A 15,742-nucleotide genomic window follows, 5' to 3' on the forward strand; every position below is an offset into this window, starting at 1 on the left:
TGTAATAGGACATGGCAGCCAATCCTACGTCATTAGCAATTTTCCTGCACTCTTGAACAATAAAACAAATCAAAGCACAATTATCTTTTGTTCTCAGGCTTCCTTCCTTTAATAAAAAACAAACATTTGTGAAAAATGCATGAGTGTGGGCACTGTTGTGCAAGAAGCCACAATGAAGCAACACGCCTAGATTGCCATCTTCAAAATGACTACTGATTTGGATGCTTTTGGTATTGAGTTATCCATGGCACGTGGGCCCACATTATTTAGGCAATCACTTTCAATAGACTTGAATGGGCTCAGGGGCGCACGCAGGATAGTCAGGGGGATTCCCCCCCCTGACCCAAAAAAACCAAAAAAAACCCACGAGAGAGCTGCTGCGCATGTGCCCGCACATGCGCAGCAGCTCCGTTTCGGCAGTGCTGTCCTATACAGCAGCCGCGGCGCTGTCAAAGAAGCGGCCGCGGCGGTGCTGTATTCAGCATCGCCGCGGCTGCTGTATAGGACAGTGCCGCTATGGTGGCCACTAAGTTAGCGCAGGCGGGGGGGGGGGTTCTGGAGACTCAGAAACCCCCCCTGCGTGCGCCACTGGGGCTGTACAGTGTTTTCCAGCATTGAAAAGTGTCTGGTTGTAGAAAGCTGCATAAGTATGAATGTGTCCCATTCTGCCACTAATGTATGTCTTAAGTGCCAGCTATATTATGGCACATACCCCTGACTTCTCCTCACCACTGCTATTCATGTATTTCCCGGAGCTTTTTCTGTTTGGGTCATTGAGCTCAGTAAACAGTCCTGTGTCGATGATCTCCTGCTGCCAGCTGATTGGCACAGCACCAGATGCAAACCTTTTGAAGAACATGGCGTCTTTATCATCTAATTCAATCCCTCGGATCTCAGAGAAATCAGCTATATCGGCAATGTCTTTGGCATAGACCACAGATGGGTCTGGTACAAATGGGGGATCCACCATTCCTGCCTCCAGTCTTTTGAAGTTTATAGACTTAAAGAACGAATGTTTCCGTGGGTCATCATCATTGGTTCTGTGAGAGAGGATGACAGGACAGGGTAAAAGACACATATAGCAATCCTCCCACACTCCAAAAACATACTAGTGGGTTAATTGGCTGCTATGAAATTAACCTTAGTCTCTCTCTCTCTCTCTCTCTGTGTATTAGGGAATTTCGACTGTAAGCTCCAATTTGGGACTGATGTGAGTGAGTTCTCTGTACAGCGCTGTGGAATTAATGGCGGTATATAGATAGCTGGTATAGATGAATTAAAAAATAGTTATTTTCTCCTGACATCTCTGATTGTAAAACAGAAGGGGGCAGTAAGGAGTGCAATTGCTATGCTGCAATGAAGTTGCAAATTCACGCACCATAACTATACTCTGCAGGACACCTTGAATGAAGTTCTGGATCATCACGACCAATGTTTCCTGTCACCCCCTTATGGCTTCAAAAGCAATAGAAAGTCCCACACAGATATACCTTATTGCAGCATAGTCCAGGGACTACATCTGACACATCTCAATTTTTTTCTCCCCAGAATCCAGCTTCCATTCTCTATGCTATACCACCGGAACGATAGATGTCTCGAACTACTGCCTGTTGAGCTACAAATAACTCCATGTACTAGCCTTGAACTAATCCTCAGCACCTTCCACTCTAATAAGCCTGTTACCTCTCATTTTTGCATTGTACAATTATCACTGCATACTTGTCTTTGCTTTGTTAATATGCACAAGTCACTCATATTTGGAGGGTGGCATTTTATTTGAAAATTCTTTTTAAAAAACCCTTGCATAAAAAACTGGGACTGCCAGAGGCTGGAACCCATTGGATATTAGTCACACTGCAGCATCAGGGATGGGGGTCATTTTTGATCAAAGGGGGTTGTCCACGTTGGGATGCCATCACTGTAAATCCTACAGAGACAGTCATAATGTTTTTAACCCATTCAAACCATTTAGCCAGGCATTAGTCTTGGGTTTACGGCTTCAATTTAATTAAGTTTCTATATGACTACAGAGCCAAGCAATGGATTGGTAAAACTGGGGAGCATATTAAACTTCTCAGGCCGGCAGTGGAGTTTGCTGTGGATCTGTTGTGAGAGTTAATGTTATGTGTCATAAAAACTTCCACCAGCAGCTGGATAAGATGAGTTTTCTGGATTTTCCCTGCTATGAATGTAGGAGGTGGTAAAAGATAAAATCCATATGTTGCGGGTAGCATGGCCAAGGATAATAATACCATTTACTCGTCCTATGGGGTCTATTTATTAATATGTGGCCATAAGGCTGACTTTTGTTAAAAAAAAAAGTCACCTATCACGGCAATATATCAGTAAAGTATCGCTAGGGCAGCTGAGCGATACTCCGCTGCCTCGGTGGTATTGGCCCTGGGTGGTAAGGGTTGACCTACCACTTTACCGGGTCAGTCTTGGGGAACAAGTGCATGTGTGACACAGGCAGTTGGTTCATGCATGTGCAGTGGGACAGAATGCCCCCTAGTTCAGTTCAACTTAGTAATAAAAAAAATAATAATAATAATAGCGAAAAAAATAGAATAAAATGTAAAAAATAAAAACTATTTTAAAAATATTGACTTTTGGAAAAAATGCTTTGTTTTCATCCTGAGATAGCAATAACAGAGTACTGTGGAGGTACGTGCTTCCCCCGCAATGCTTATTAAATAAGCTTATATCTGGCCAATCGCAGGGACGCATTGGATTACAGGGCGTAGCACTGTTGCTGACAAAAACACCCGCTTTCTCACTTTGATAAGTATGCCCCTATGTCTCTAAGACAGCTTTAAATGTGGTGCAAGACAAATACAATTATACACACTAAGAGAAGCAGCCTCCAGTGTCTTGTAAGTAACAACAAGAGACCGCTTCCCATCAAAACTTGTGAAAAATAGTGATCTAAATAAATAGGATTATACTGTCATGCGCTAGCAAATGTGCTGTGGATTGTGCATATGAGTAGCAGAATTACTAGTGCGTTTACCTCTATATCTGTGACTCACTTGTAGCAATACTGGTAAGTTAGATCAATTGTTCATTTTACATGTGCACATCAGTTTCCACCATATGAAAATAAAGGAACCTGCTTGGTAAATTTAGGCAACTGCAGCACCCTCTGCTGGGGGAAACATCATTTTTGTGTCTGTACATAAACTCAAACAGCTTGTCACATGTACCGAGTCTAGAAGATACATATGTAACGCCACAGGTCATTCTGAGGCCGCAGGGGATATTCCTGGATCAACTTCACAAATATGCGAAAGGGTGCGCTAGTTTTCCCACTATGTTTGTGTGCCACACGGATGGCAATGGGGAGTCCTGTCACGTGAAAAGGAGGAAATGCATAGATAAACAGGTCACCGGCACACGGTGGGCCTCATTTGTGAAGCACACTCAATGCGCACCACAAACCTCTTCAATGGTCCACCTAGTATAATCAAGGCGCACGCTTTCCCTCCATGCTCGTGAAATGCCTCAGCAATCGAGTCGTGTGCAAAGGGGAGAGGCAGACATCTCTCAGGTGGGTTTTCAGAGAACGCTTGAAGGTTTGAAGACTAGAGGAAAGTATTGTGTAGTTATGCTACTGACCTCAGTAATGTAAGGGTACTGTATGGATATGTGATGTGGGATAAGATTCTATGCTCTTTAGTAGTGTCCTTTGTGATTTTAGTACATATTATTTTATCAACTGGAATATAATAAAGGGTGCTTATTTATGCTTTTTCTCTGACACTCTGCACTTGATTGAAATAAATTAAACAATTTTAAGACAAGAATGGCTTTAAAACTTGGCTCTGTCCTCAAAGAGCTTACAGAGCGGCTTCCCTTGCCTAACAAGAAAAGTCTCCTGGTGATCCATGTAAGGTAGGGTGGAGGTGTAGGAGCAATAACATAAGTCAAAAGGGTTGCAGGGGCCACAACTCCGAGCAGCCCCAGAGGAACCAAGGACCCCATACGCTGCCATCTGTCTACTTGTGACGGGTGACACCGGACGTATTTGCCAGCACCTCTGTTGTCATGCGCTGTACTACTGGTAACTTGGCCCTACTACCTGACCCTTGTGTGGACGGAGTCTCAGTGGTGGGTTGTCCTCCACTTACACTCAGAACCTGTTCAGGAGTTTTAAATAATTCAGCATTATGAGCATCTAACTGCTCATAGAGACACTGACTGCCAGGCGCCATGGATAGTGGAAAGAAGGTGTTTGAGATAAATATTAATTATAACTAACATTATAACTAACATTTATTTGTATAGCACCAGCATATTCCCCAGCACATTCCAAAGCACTTAACGATTCATCCCCATCCCCCTACAAAGAAGATGGTGCTGCTCATCTACCACTAAAGATGGGGATGTAACAGACAGGGCAGGTGCAGCCTTCTATGTGAATGACAGTACAGCAAGGAAATGAATATAAAAAGAATATTTTTGGGGGTAAAGTCTTCATTGAAAATAAAAGTGTTTTATTGGACCCTTATCCATGTAATGAACCCTCATCCATGTAATGGACCCTTATCCATTTCTGGGCTACAACTGGCTGCATTGCACAGACATATGTGAGAGACAGCCGGCATTAAGCTTTGAGAAGAAGTGATTTCATTTGGTGTTAGGAGAATGTTAGGGGAGAATGTGTGGAACACATCTGCTACAGTGTGTGTAATGGTCACAAATTTCTTGCAGTATATTCCATATCACAGTGACATAACAACCATACTTATATTTAAACACAAACCTTAAATGGTGCCTTCTCTGCAACACAACAAATGTATCCTCCAAATACCTAATAAACCAACACTAAATAATGAGTCAAACCGAGTGATTCTCACCTGCTGCCCAATCGCTCCTCAGTCTTCTTTGCTAGAAATAATTTACATATATCTTTTGCCTCAGCAGTGAATTCTGGATGCTTGAAAACGACCTCGTCCTCCAATGTCCTACGTCTCACCTCCTCCTTCATCACCTTCTCTTTTACATCTCTGAATGGTGTTTGGCCTGCAATCATCTCATATATACTGCAGCCCATTGCAAACCAGTCAACAGGGTACGAGTAAGTTTCATCCTTCAGGATTTCCGGTGCCATGTAACCATTAGTTCCAGCCTGCAGCACAAACAGATGAAGATAGCAGTTAGACCAAGGGGTATATTTACTAAATTGCAGGTTTGAAAAAGTGGAGATGTTGCCTAAAGCAACCAATCAGATTCTAGCTGTCATTTTTTTAGCACATTCTACAAAATGACAGTTATAATCTGATTGGTCTCTATAGGCAATGAAGACAAAGTTTAGTAAATATACCTCCAAGTCTTCATATTTAATGCCACTAAATAAGTATAAGTTGGATTAGAAACACAGAATGGTTAATGTTAGTTTGGTGATTTTGGAATCCATAAAAGTCAGATGCTCAGAGCGTCTCAAAATTTCTTAAACCACAAAACTATTTTCATAAGCATGGTTGGCAAGCAAAATCTGCCGTATGACTTTATTCATATAGACAAAGTACACATATACTCTGTGCAGTTATTTATGAAAGCTAAATATACCCTGTGTTTATATTGTATATAGATGTCCTGAAGTCATACAGTCTATGAAACCTAGTAGACAATTGTGGACAGAACAAAGACGTGCTGAATGCATGTTATGATAATATGATGTCCTGGGTCATCACAAGAAAGCGGCTGCTATACGTTTCATGTCATCACTTATTGTGCTGTCACCGACTGCTAGAAGAAGTGATGTCCAAGTGACTCCCTGCAATGGAGGCAAGGATGGAGCTGCATTCACCTCAGCTGGCAGTATACTCAGGGCTACAGCCAGAGGAGGGCTGGCAAATTTTAGCCCATGGGGCAAGATTCGACTCAGCAGCCTATTAGGAACATTTTAAAGGAAATAAAATGCTGGTGGCCCAGTGACCCAGCCTAAGGTAGCCCACTATGGGACCAGTCCGGGTGGCAGATGCTCCCTGGCCCCCAACCTAGCCTGCCCCTGACTACAGCTGACGGTGCCTTAACATTGGGGTTCTGTTAGCAACAACAAAGGCCTAAAGCACCACAAACAGGAAAAAGTCCATATAATGTGAAAACACTAATATGAGATAAAATATTTTATATTTTATTTTACAGCATCTAAGCCCAGCAGCCAAACAGTTGAAAACCATGTTACATATATACTTTTTTAGGGCTTGATTCATTAACGAACTTAGGCAAGAAATTTCTTATGTGCAAAATAGAAAACTAATTTTCACCCCTTGCATTGTAATATGGTTTTGTCCAGGAGACTTAAGTAAGAAATGTCTTGCCTAAGTTCTTTAATGAATCAGGCCCTTAGTTAGTAAGGTTAAAAAAGCCACCAGTCCCAGCATATTACCAGCTACAAATACCATTATTTGGTAAAACAAAGAGCATGCAATCCATTTTTAAATTCTGTTGGTGAGTTTGCTGTCACCACCTCATGTGGTAAGGCACAGCTTAACCTCCCTTACAGTAAAGAATCCTTCCAATGCTCATAGTAAATGTGTCTTTCTTGTCTTCTGTATATTCCTTGCTGCAAAAAGTCAATGAGACAAACTTGATTTGTAATATTTTTATACATATTAATTAGGTGACATAGTGTAATACCCCGTGTGGTGTTATTTAGAGTAATACGTTGATATTGCACCTTACCAGTATTAGATTGTTCTCTTTCTGGTTTTAGCACATTTTCTATGCACCAGAGAGGTAAGGAGATTTATCCAGAGATTTAAAATGACACAAGTGTATTCTGAACTAACTTTCTTTTATTATTATTAATTATTCTGATATTCATTTTAGAAGCACACAATTATTTTTAAACAATATCTTATCACTTTAGAACTATTTACAATTGGCAAACCTATAAATTCACCATACTAATAACACTGACATATCTAATACTAATGTATAACTTAATTTCTCAATACAACTTTAAGACCCACATCATATATTTTGATAATTATTTGTAGAAGCACTTTACTTTTTACTCACGCCTCTCTTTTTCTTCTTCCATTTTGTTCACTTTTTCTCTGCTTATATATCACATTGTTCAATGTTCATTCTGTCCCTATCTTTCCACTCTCAGTTTATCAGACACAGGGATCTCTCTCAGCGGTCCTGAGTATCACACTCCTCTCTCCCTGTCACCCCCGGCAACCACCAACCACTCCCCACTGTCACTTCTCCCTCAGGAATTCTTTTATTTATTTATTTTTAAATCTTTATAAACACTTATAACAATTAACAAATTAAATTAACAAATTAAAAACATATAGATACGCCCAAGGTACTCAGGTTTTGGGGTATCACTCTAGTATGCCTTGTTTCCAAAAAAGTAAATAAAGCTAGTTGTTTGGTGTGGGGATTGTGATCATTCCTGCTGTCTGTTTGCTGAATATTGAGGTTCTGGAGTCTGGCTGTATCTCTTACAAGGTGACTTTGCTGTATATATCTATTGTGGGTATCACACCCCCTTTACCTGGGATTATGTATCCAGTAATTGCGTCACAGCTCATCATAACCTTATCCTCAGTTCCTTAATCTCAGATGCAGGCAAGGGTGAGGATTTACCTTGCATTAAAGACACAGGTGTCTATTTATGAAGCTGCGATGAGTCAAAGATCCGGATAAAACAGCTGAATGGCTATCGCAGCTCTTCTCTCCATTCATCAAGGAACGCAGCAGAAATGCTTTTCGTTGGTTACTGTAGTCCTTAATCAGGACTACGAAGTGAGTAATTTATCAAACTAACGCCATTTCAGCACAAAGCCGGAAAGGTTTTGCTGGGTCAAATCCCAGACGTTAGCTGCACTTCCTCAATTCAGGAAGAGGAAAATGTCTTTGTGGAGGAGAGGGTCTTTGCCGGGACTCCCAAAACAGTCCTGACATGGTAAATAGCTGCAGTTCTGCATTATGTATTGCTGCAGTTTGCAGGGATACATATTGATAGTTACCGAACCCCAATTATAAATAGACCCCACAATTTGGTGCTGCTTTCCACCCACAAGATACAAGGTGAGTGTGTTCAGTACTGGACATGTGTCCTAAGTCCCCATCAGATTGGTGGAACAGTGACCTAAAACGTAATTAACACTTACTGAATTCCAGTCAATTCTAAATTTCTACTTTTGAGTGGAGTCTGTTTTGTTTTTTAATCACACTGATATTTAATATTGGTTTTGGTTTATACAAAGTTAACTGCCTACTCTGACCCGTTTTATAACGCTACTCTCATTTTCCACCACAAGGATTGTTTGAAGAAGTGAATGTCAATAGATTTAAATTTATTTTACCTTGTTACTGTGCGCATCAATATGTATTATTTATTGATATGTCACCCAAAAATTATGTAGGCATATTAATTTAAAAACTCTGAATATGCTTTTATATCGGTGGGGAGGGTGAAAGAGGAAGGAAGGGTTGGGGGTAGAAAGGTAAAGTATAAAACATAGAGGAGACATCTTGAATATTAAGGTTTTTTTTATGTCAAAAGTGTTGATTGTATTGTTCCTGTTGTTTCCTCTTCAAATAAAGAGTTTAAAAAAACCAAAAAACAACTCTGAATATGTATCAGAACTCAACGGCTACAAAGAAAAATCTCTGTTTGCCTCATTGTAACATGCGCATTGGAGAGTCTGATATATATATATATATATATATATATATATATATATATATATATATATATATATATATATATATATAAATAACTGCCCCCTACCGTAAATGACAATGGATATCAGAAGTCACCTCTGTATAAAACGCTCAGCCTGTGCTACTTTTCTATACTACTGATCAATTGACAGCCAATACTATTTGTGTTGATAACTGCATCAAACCTTAAACTTGTTTTGAGAGGGTTTGTAAGTTAGAGGTCTGTATGATAACTGTGAGCCTCTATAAACCTTGTCCTAACAGCTGGTGTACAGCGGCCTGCTGCCACTGTACCGGCAGAGTCAGCATTCTCCTGCATATAGTGGCGTAGCGAGCAGGAGCAGGTGATACATATTGGCCCTACAGAGAGAGTGGTGAAGTTAGAAAACATCTGCTAATGATACCAAGCGGACAATACGATATTTACAATGTTAAACATGTAGATGATGGTGATTATAGTGGTCTGAACCAAACTTTTATAGCCCTTAAATGTCCCCTTTATCTATCTACTCTCTGTTTACAGCAGCCTCATTGTTCAATAGAATTGTATACACTGATTCTGGTATTATAGTGGTCATTAATCACAATCTCCATAGAGTTTACAGAGGCATGGTCTTTTCAGCCGATGCCGACAATGAACTTATCTTGATGACTAAATGTAGAGAGTGCTGTGGTTGAAGTAGTTTGTTCATTATGAGACTGAATATTTTGTTTCAGAGTCACAGAAGCTAACAAAGTTTGTAATGAGGTGGATAGCTATAACAAGGCTGTTAATCAGTGTGACAGTAATGAATTAATGCATATTGTGCTGTCATTCTCTAAACGACTATAGGACCAGATGAAGAGCACAGATCTGAAGGTGAATCGTGTGTAGTGTGTATGCATGGATCGCCTAACAGGTCGGACCTTCAGTCCTAGGTACAATCGTTGTAGATAACAGATCTAGATGGTCGGAAAATTCTCCAGTGTGTACCTAATCTGAACCATCAAACATCTCACTTGTTGGGGTGTGACTAAAACATCACAAATGCACAATTGTACTAAATGAGACATAGGGTAGATCATTTTATTTTGCTTCATAAACTATCCTCAGTGTCCTATATACAAAATATACAACACACTCAAGGATGACAATAACTCAGTGAATATGACATAACCACAGCAGTGTGGTTAAGAGGGAAATCTAACCAGCGTTGCTGAAGGTGTAACATTAGCTGTGTCTGTTATAGGGTGGACAGTCTCACACAGCACTGAACCAAAGGTACAGTCCAATAAGTGCATTTGGGGGTCTTATTGATTTGTGGCACAAGAGTACTTGGAGATAGCTCTGCACAAAGAGGACTTGAAAAAGTTTTATATCCACGAATATTAATGCCAGACCAATTTGTAAACATTTTAGAGAAAGGCTATTACTGGAAACAGAACACTAGAGGATTCAATACTTTACCATCAATTGGGTTTAAATGAGGTTGTGCTGTGTTTGTGCCAAAGTTTCTGATAATTCTAAGTTAATGTTTTTAACCATTCACTTCTAGGCATAAATAAAACTGCTAAAGCCTTTCTCATATAGCAGTAACAACTACCACCCTGTCTTGTAGACGAAAAAATAGGTTTATCTTGATCACTCACACATAAGCATAATATATGCTCAGGCAAGGAAGAAATCACCAATCAGCGTAAGTGGAGCATTCACAAATAGCCAATCACAAGCGGTTTGGTAATACTGGTGTCCCACCCCGCCTAACTCCATCACCAAATACTTAAGTTTTAGGTAAAACTCCACCCACTTTTTGTTAAGCTCCACACTTTTTGTGGTCCACTAATCGGGATGTCCCACCAAAATTGTGACAGTTTGGAGGTATACAATAGCACTGCATAAGTATCGGGGTGATTTGCCTCATAGTATATCCAGCCGGACAGCATCTGCTCTGCAATGGAGTAACTTCCTCCTTTTGCCTGGTAAGTTACTGCAGTCTGTGCATCTCTGTAGTTAACTGTAAGGATTATTTATTAACCATAAAAAGTGTGTATGTGTATAAGTGTTACGGACAAGTCTAGCACAGTGATGGCCTTCACCTGCGGTCCACAGCTCTTTCCGACTCACCTGATGCCTACTGATATGTTATACATTTAATCTCTTTCTTTGATTGAATGTATTGTTTTAACAATATAGATAAGGATAGAGGCCACCTCATGTGGCCCCTGAAGTGTATCGTGTTGCTCACCAGCGGCCTAGCACATATGAAGGTGTACTCCCACTACGCGGTAAGGGAACTGCACCTGGAAAATCAGCCTGCACTTCTACCTTAGGACCACTACTCTTTATTCATTACACCGCTTACATTTTCTCTCTAAAATACCGTTTACTTTATCCTCATTTATTTCTAATGTGTTAATTATAAGAGTTAGGAGATATCGGGGCTGTCTTTATTACATGGGTCACTGCAGTGCCTGGAGTGTCGCTAGAAATGCACACTTCTGCAGACATCCACCTGGGAGGTGCAAAATACATACAATTAAAAGCATAAGGATAATCTCTTTCTCCTCTCTCCTCTCTCCCACCGCCCCATTCCTTTAAGTCATTTAAATAATCTCATGCACCAAAACAAGATTTTGTTTTTGCATGTTGGTGATATCGCATATACTATTCCCGCCATTATACCAACCGAGAGAGAGCACAGCGCTGCATCTCGGGTGGTCTAGTGGGGCGCCACTGTGTCCCGTCCACGCTGTGCTACTGAACTTGCCTGTTTTTTCGTTTGGTGTACTAAGCAGCATAGAAGCTGAGTAGAGTGTGTTTAGAGAGCTGCACGGACGTGCAGCATATTAATGCCTAAGGCTCCCAAGTGCTGTATGAAACCTAATAGATGTGTAGTACATAATCTACATAGTACATAGAGACTGCTCAAAACACAATAATACCGGTGTTCCACAAGATTACTGCAAGGTATATACACCTGTCTCCTGCATACAAGTTACTTCAGTGTAGCCTGTAAATAAACCAACGTTCCTGGTGTATAACGTGGAGTCACGTCCTTCTCACGTTCCGCTGGCACCAATTACAGACACCTGCAAACAGGTTATCCAAATAGTGCCATTGTGCAGCGGGGGTAGGGCCGCCATGATGCAGATTACACATACTTACCAACTTTACAATGTTGGTATCCGGGAGCCTGCGGGGGAGGTGGGCGTCATGGGGGGGCGGGCCTCCAAAATCCGTGTCATTTTGGACCCGCCCCCATGACGTCATGACGCAAAATGCGTCATTTGACAGAGGGGGCGGGGCCAAACGCCGCGATTCACCAGGAATCGCGGCGTTTGTGACCTAATTCTGCCCACTTCACTAGGAAGTGGGCAGATCCGGGATTTTGCCACACTCGCCCGGGAGTCCGGGAGACTCTCTCAAAATGCGGGAGTCTCCCGGACATTCCGGGAGAGTTGGCAAGTATGAGATTACATCATCACGTCCCCCCCACTTACCCCTTGGATGTTCCCTATGTGATCTCCAGGAGGAGAGAACCAAAAGTATGCTGACAATTGGTTACATTTGTGCAAATAGAAATGAATTGCATGGCTGCATATTTACAGATGACTGTTACTGAGAGGCTGGCATTTTGAGGATATAATTGAGTGAAAGGAGATACAAAAATCCAAATTTATTGCAATGATGAACTTTTGACAAGAAACGGAAATTAAAAATGACATATTACACTGTCATACTTTCGGAAATTATTGTGTAAAAGAACAATGCTGAACATAACACTGCGGCACTGTTGTTAGCATCGCTGCCTCACAACGCTGGGGTTGTGAGTGCAATTCCGACCAGAACCCTATAAATTGCAGTTTGAATGTTCTTTGCGTCTGTGTGCGGGTTTCTTCTGGGTGCTGCGGTTTCCTCCCACAGTACAAAAATATACTGGTAGGTTAACTGGCTTCTGACAAAATTGACCCTTGTCTGTGTGTGTATGTGTGTGGTAGGGAACTTAGATTGTAAGCTCCAAAGGGCTTATACGGATTGATGTGAATGACAACATATCCTCTATACAGCCCTGTGTAATATGACAGGTGTTATATAAATAAAATGAATAAATAATAGGTATAAAACAAGACTTTTTTTTCATGCCTAATAGGAGCATTGTGGAGGGAAGTTCATTGTATAAACAAGGATTGGTTTAAGATGAGATGTGTATTTATAGAGAAAAGATCTGACCTTATTCACCTTATATTGCCTCACCTTGATAGATAGTTCCCTTCCCCGTATAACAATCTAATATGTCATCTGCTCCACTTTACATCTTACACACAAGCCATGGAGCAAGGGCTGTAACATGGGATTCCTACTGAGATTTATTACCACACGGTGTTCAGTTAGAAATAAAGGCATAATTTCCAATTTAAATCATACATATAATGTAAAATATATCATACTTTTCTCCTGTAAAACATCTACAATTTCCTATCATTAACAAATGATATGCTACATGGGGGGTATGAATGTCAATGTACTATAGAAATATACAGTATGTATCTAATATTACTTTATTAAATACATATTGTATATATCTGGGGTTTTATGTATAGCTTCTTGATTCAACCAAATGTTGTCCCCTTTTACAGCGATCATTTGTACACCAGGGGGTTAATGTATTAACCTCCGGTTTCTTCAACCCCCGCGAGTTCGGCGCTTAAATTTAAAGCGGCGCTGCCTTGTAAAGGGAACGGGGTTGAAGAAACCGGAGGTTTATACATTTACCCCCAGATCTCTGAGCTGAGTCTCATTAAGACTCTTACCATAGTGTTCCTTCCCTTACAGTTTCCGATCAGTATGAGGGCATACTTGCCAACTTTTCCTCGTTGGCTTCAGAAAGATCCCAGGGGAGGTGGGCGTGTGGGGGCGGGGCTTGATGAATCACATTTTCTTGGCCCCGCCACCTAAACAATTGTCACCATTTTGGCCAATTACAGCAGGTGGCGGAGTTAAGATGATGCAATATTTGTGTCATTAAGCCCTGCCCCCTGTCACATCTGTTGCGGGGGCGAGAACCGGGAAGTTGCCCTGCTCTCCTGGGAGGTCTCCCAGAAATGAGGGAGTCTCCCGGACTCATTTCTGTCTCCATTACTGAAGTCATGTTGTCTTACCTGTCAGTTTTTGATTAAATCTTGGTCTCCATGAAAATGGCCACCTCCATAGGCATCAATACATGGACATAGGACACAATTTCTGAACTGTGTCATCATGCCACAGATGGCGTAGCCAACCACGTCTTGTACTGGCTCAGCATTAGGAAGGATGCCAGACTCTTCAGGGAGTGAGGGAGATCACCCCTATTTCAGGGAGTCTCCCTGACATTCAGGGAGAGTTGGCAAGTATGTATGAAGGTGTAAGTAAAGGGGACTGAGAGCTGGGCTGGTGACCTACTATAGCACACCTAAATAGTTGAAGTGTCACTGCATTAACGTATAAAAAATTGCTGCACTAAGCATCATGGGAGATGCAGTTCAGCAAAATCTGAATTGTATAGGATATACTGCAGACAGTATAGCAATTAATCTATAAATAGTATCGCATAACAGTAAAGGGTGGAAACATAATTGAATACCAACAGAGCAATGGCATGCAGACATAAGTGTCTTAACATGTTATGTAAACTGGCAGCTAAGTAGTTCTCAAATGGTTAATTGGTAAAATCTGCTTACCATCTGCCTTTAAAATTAAATTGCCACATAAGGTCCTTAGCAAAGGCCAAATTATCCTAAGGCCAAATCCCAAGGAATTAAGTATTGCTCTTACATACAACGTAACATAGCTCAGTGTGCTCTCCCCCTCTGCCACATTATGTCATTATTAATGACCTACCCTATGAGTGATGGGTTTTCCTTCTTTCACTTTAACTGCAAGTCCCAAGTCGGAGAGCCGGCAGTTGCCATCGTCATCTAGAAGAATATTTTCTGGCTTCATGTCCCGGTAGACAATGTTAAGCGAGTGAAGGTGCAGTATTCCACAGCAGATCTGAGCAGAGTAAAATATCACCCTCTTCATCTCCAAACCTTTCACTCCAATATTATAGATATGAAACTTGAGGTCACCTCCATTCATAATGGTCATTGCTAGGCACAGGTGGCTTTTAGTCTCATATGCATAGGCCAGAGAGACTACGAAGGGGCTATGAACCTTTTCTAAGATCTCCTTCTCCAACAAAGCCATTTTCTCCCCATTCTTCTTCTTAAGCCGTTTCTTGTCCAGCTTTTTACAAGCGTACATCTGACCTGTGTTCTTCACTTGGATGGCACACACCTGTAGTCAACAAGAAACGTGTTAGATGCGACCTACTCTCCCACATATTCTGCTTACATACTTCTTATAGAAAAACCTAACAAGGACCTGTCATGAATAATTATCAATAAAAACTGAATGTTTAGTATATACATTACATTAAGCTAAGTGCTTTTTTAATGGTAATTATTTACTGTGACTAAAAAGCAGTGTCAGAATGACTGACACTGCTGGTAAAGCTCAGCACCACGTTGGGACCAAGGTTTCTAAACGTATGACCGTTCCGTAACTACAATGTGCATATGTGACATTCTCTAGGTTGTGTGAGTATGTAACTTTACACACTACACACCCATCACATCCCTCTGTTAATAATACAGACACCAAATGCTGACTAGTGGCAGTTGACAAAGCAAGCAAAGGTTAATGCAATCAGGTAAGATCATGCAAAACTGTGTATTAGTTTAACCTCTCTGGGACAGATTAGGTCTGACTGAAATCAGACAGATCCTCTTTAAGTTTTGAAGGTGTCATCAGGAGGGACAAACATTTCCAGGAGGAACCTTTACAAACTGTCCCTGGAATTCACACAAAGGGAAGAAATAATGTAATGATTACTGTTAATGACCTACACAAAAGATTGAAGGACATGAAGTATATAGTTATTATTATTATTATTAATTTTTATTTATAAGGCGCCACAAGGTGTCCGTAGCGCCGTACAGGGACAAACAAATAACAATACAATGGGAGACAGCACAGTACAGTAAACAGTAAGCA

General features: G+C 41.0%; 1 protein-coding gene across 2 annotated transcripts in view; it reads right to left on the bottom strand.

The window, feature by feature from the left end:
- Positions 1-360: 360 nt before the first annotated feature.
- GRK7 (G protein-coupled receptor kinase 7) overlaps positions 361-15,742 on the bottom strand; it is a 36,477-nt gene continuing 21,095 nt past the window's right edge. For both annotated transcript variants that reach the window (XM_075201614.1, XM_075201613.1), the window contains exons 2-4: positions 14,546-14,983; positions 4,857-5,128; positions 361-1,040 (exon numbers count right to left, since the gene is read on the bottom strand). In XM_075201614.1, coding sequence (XP_075057715.1) covers positions 695-1,040; positions 4,857-5,128; positions 14,546-14,983 — 1,056 coding nt within the window. In that variant the 3' untranslated portion in view covers positions 361-694. The remainder of the gene's footprint in view (positions 1,041-4,856; positions 5,129-14,545; positions 14,984-15,742) is intronic.

The sequence above is a fragment of the Mixophyes fleayi genome, chromosome 3, assembly GCF_038048845.1.
Source record: "Mixophyes fleayi isolate aMixFle1 chromosome 3, aMixFle1.hap1, whole genome shotgun sequence".
Classification (NCBI taxonomy): Eukaryota; Metazoa; Chordata; class Amphibia; order Anura; family Limnodynastidae; genus Mixophyes; species Mixophyes fleayi.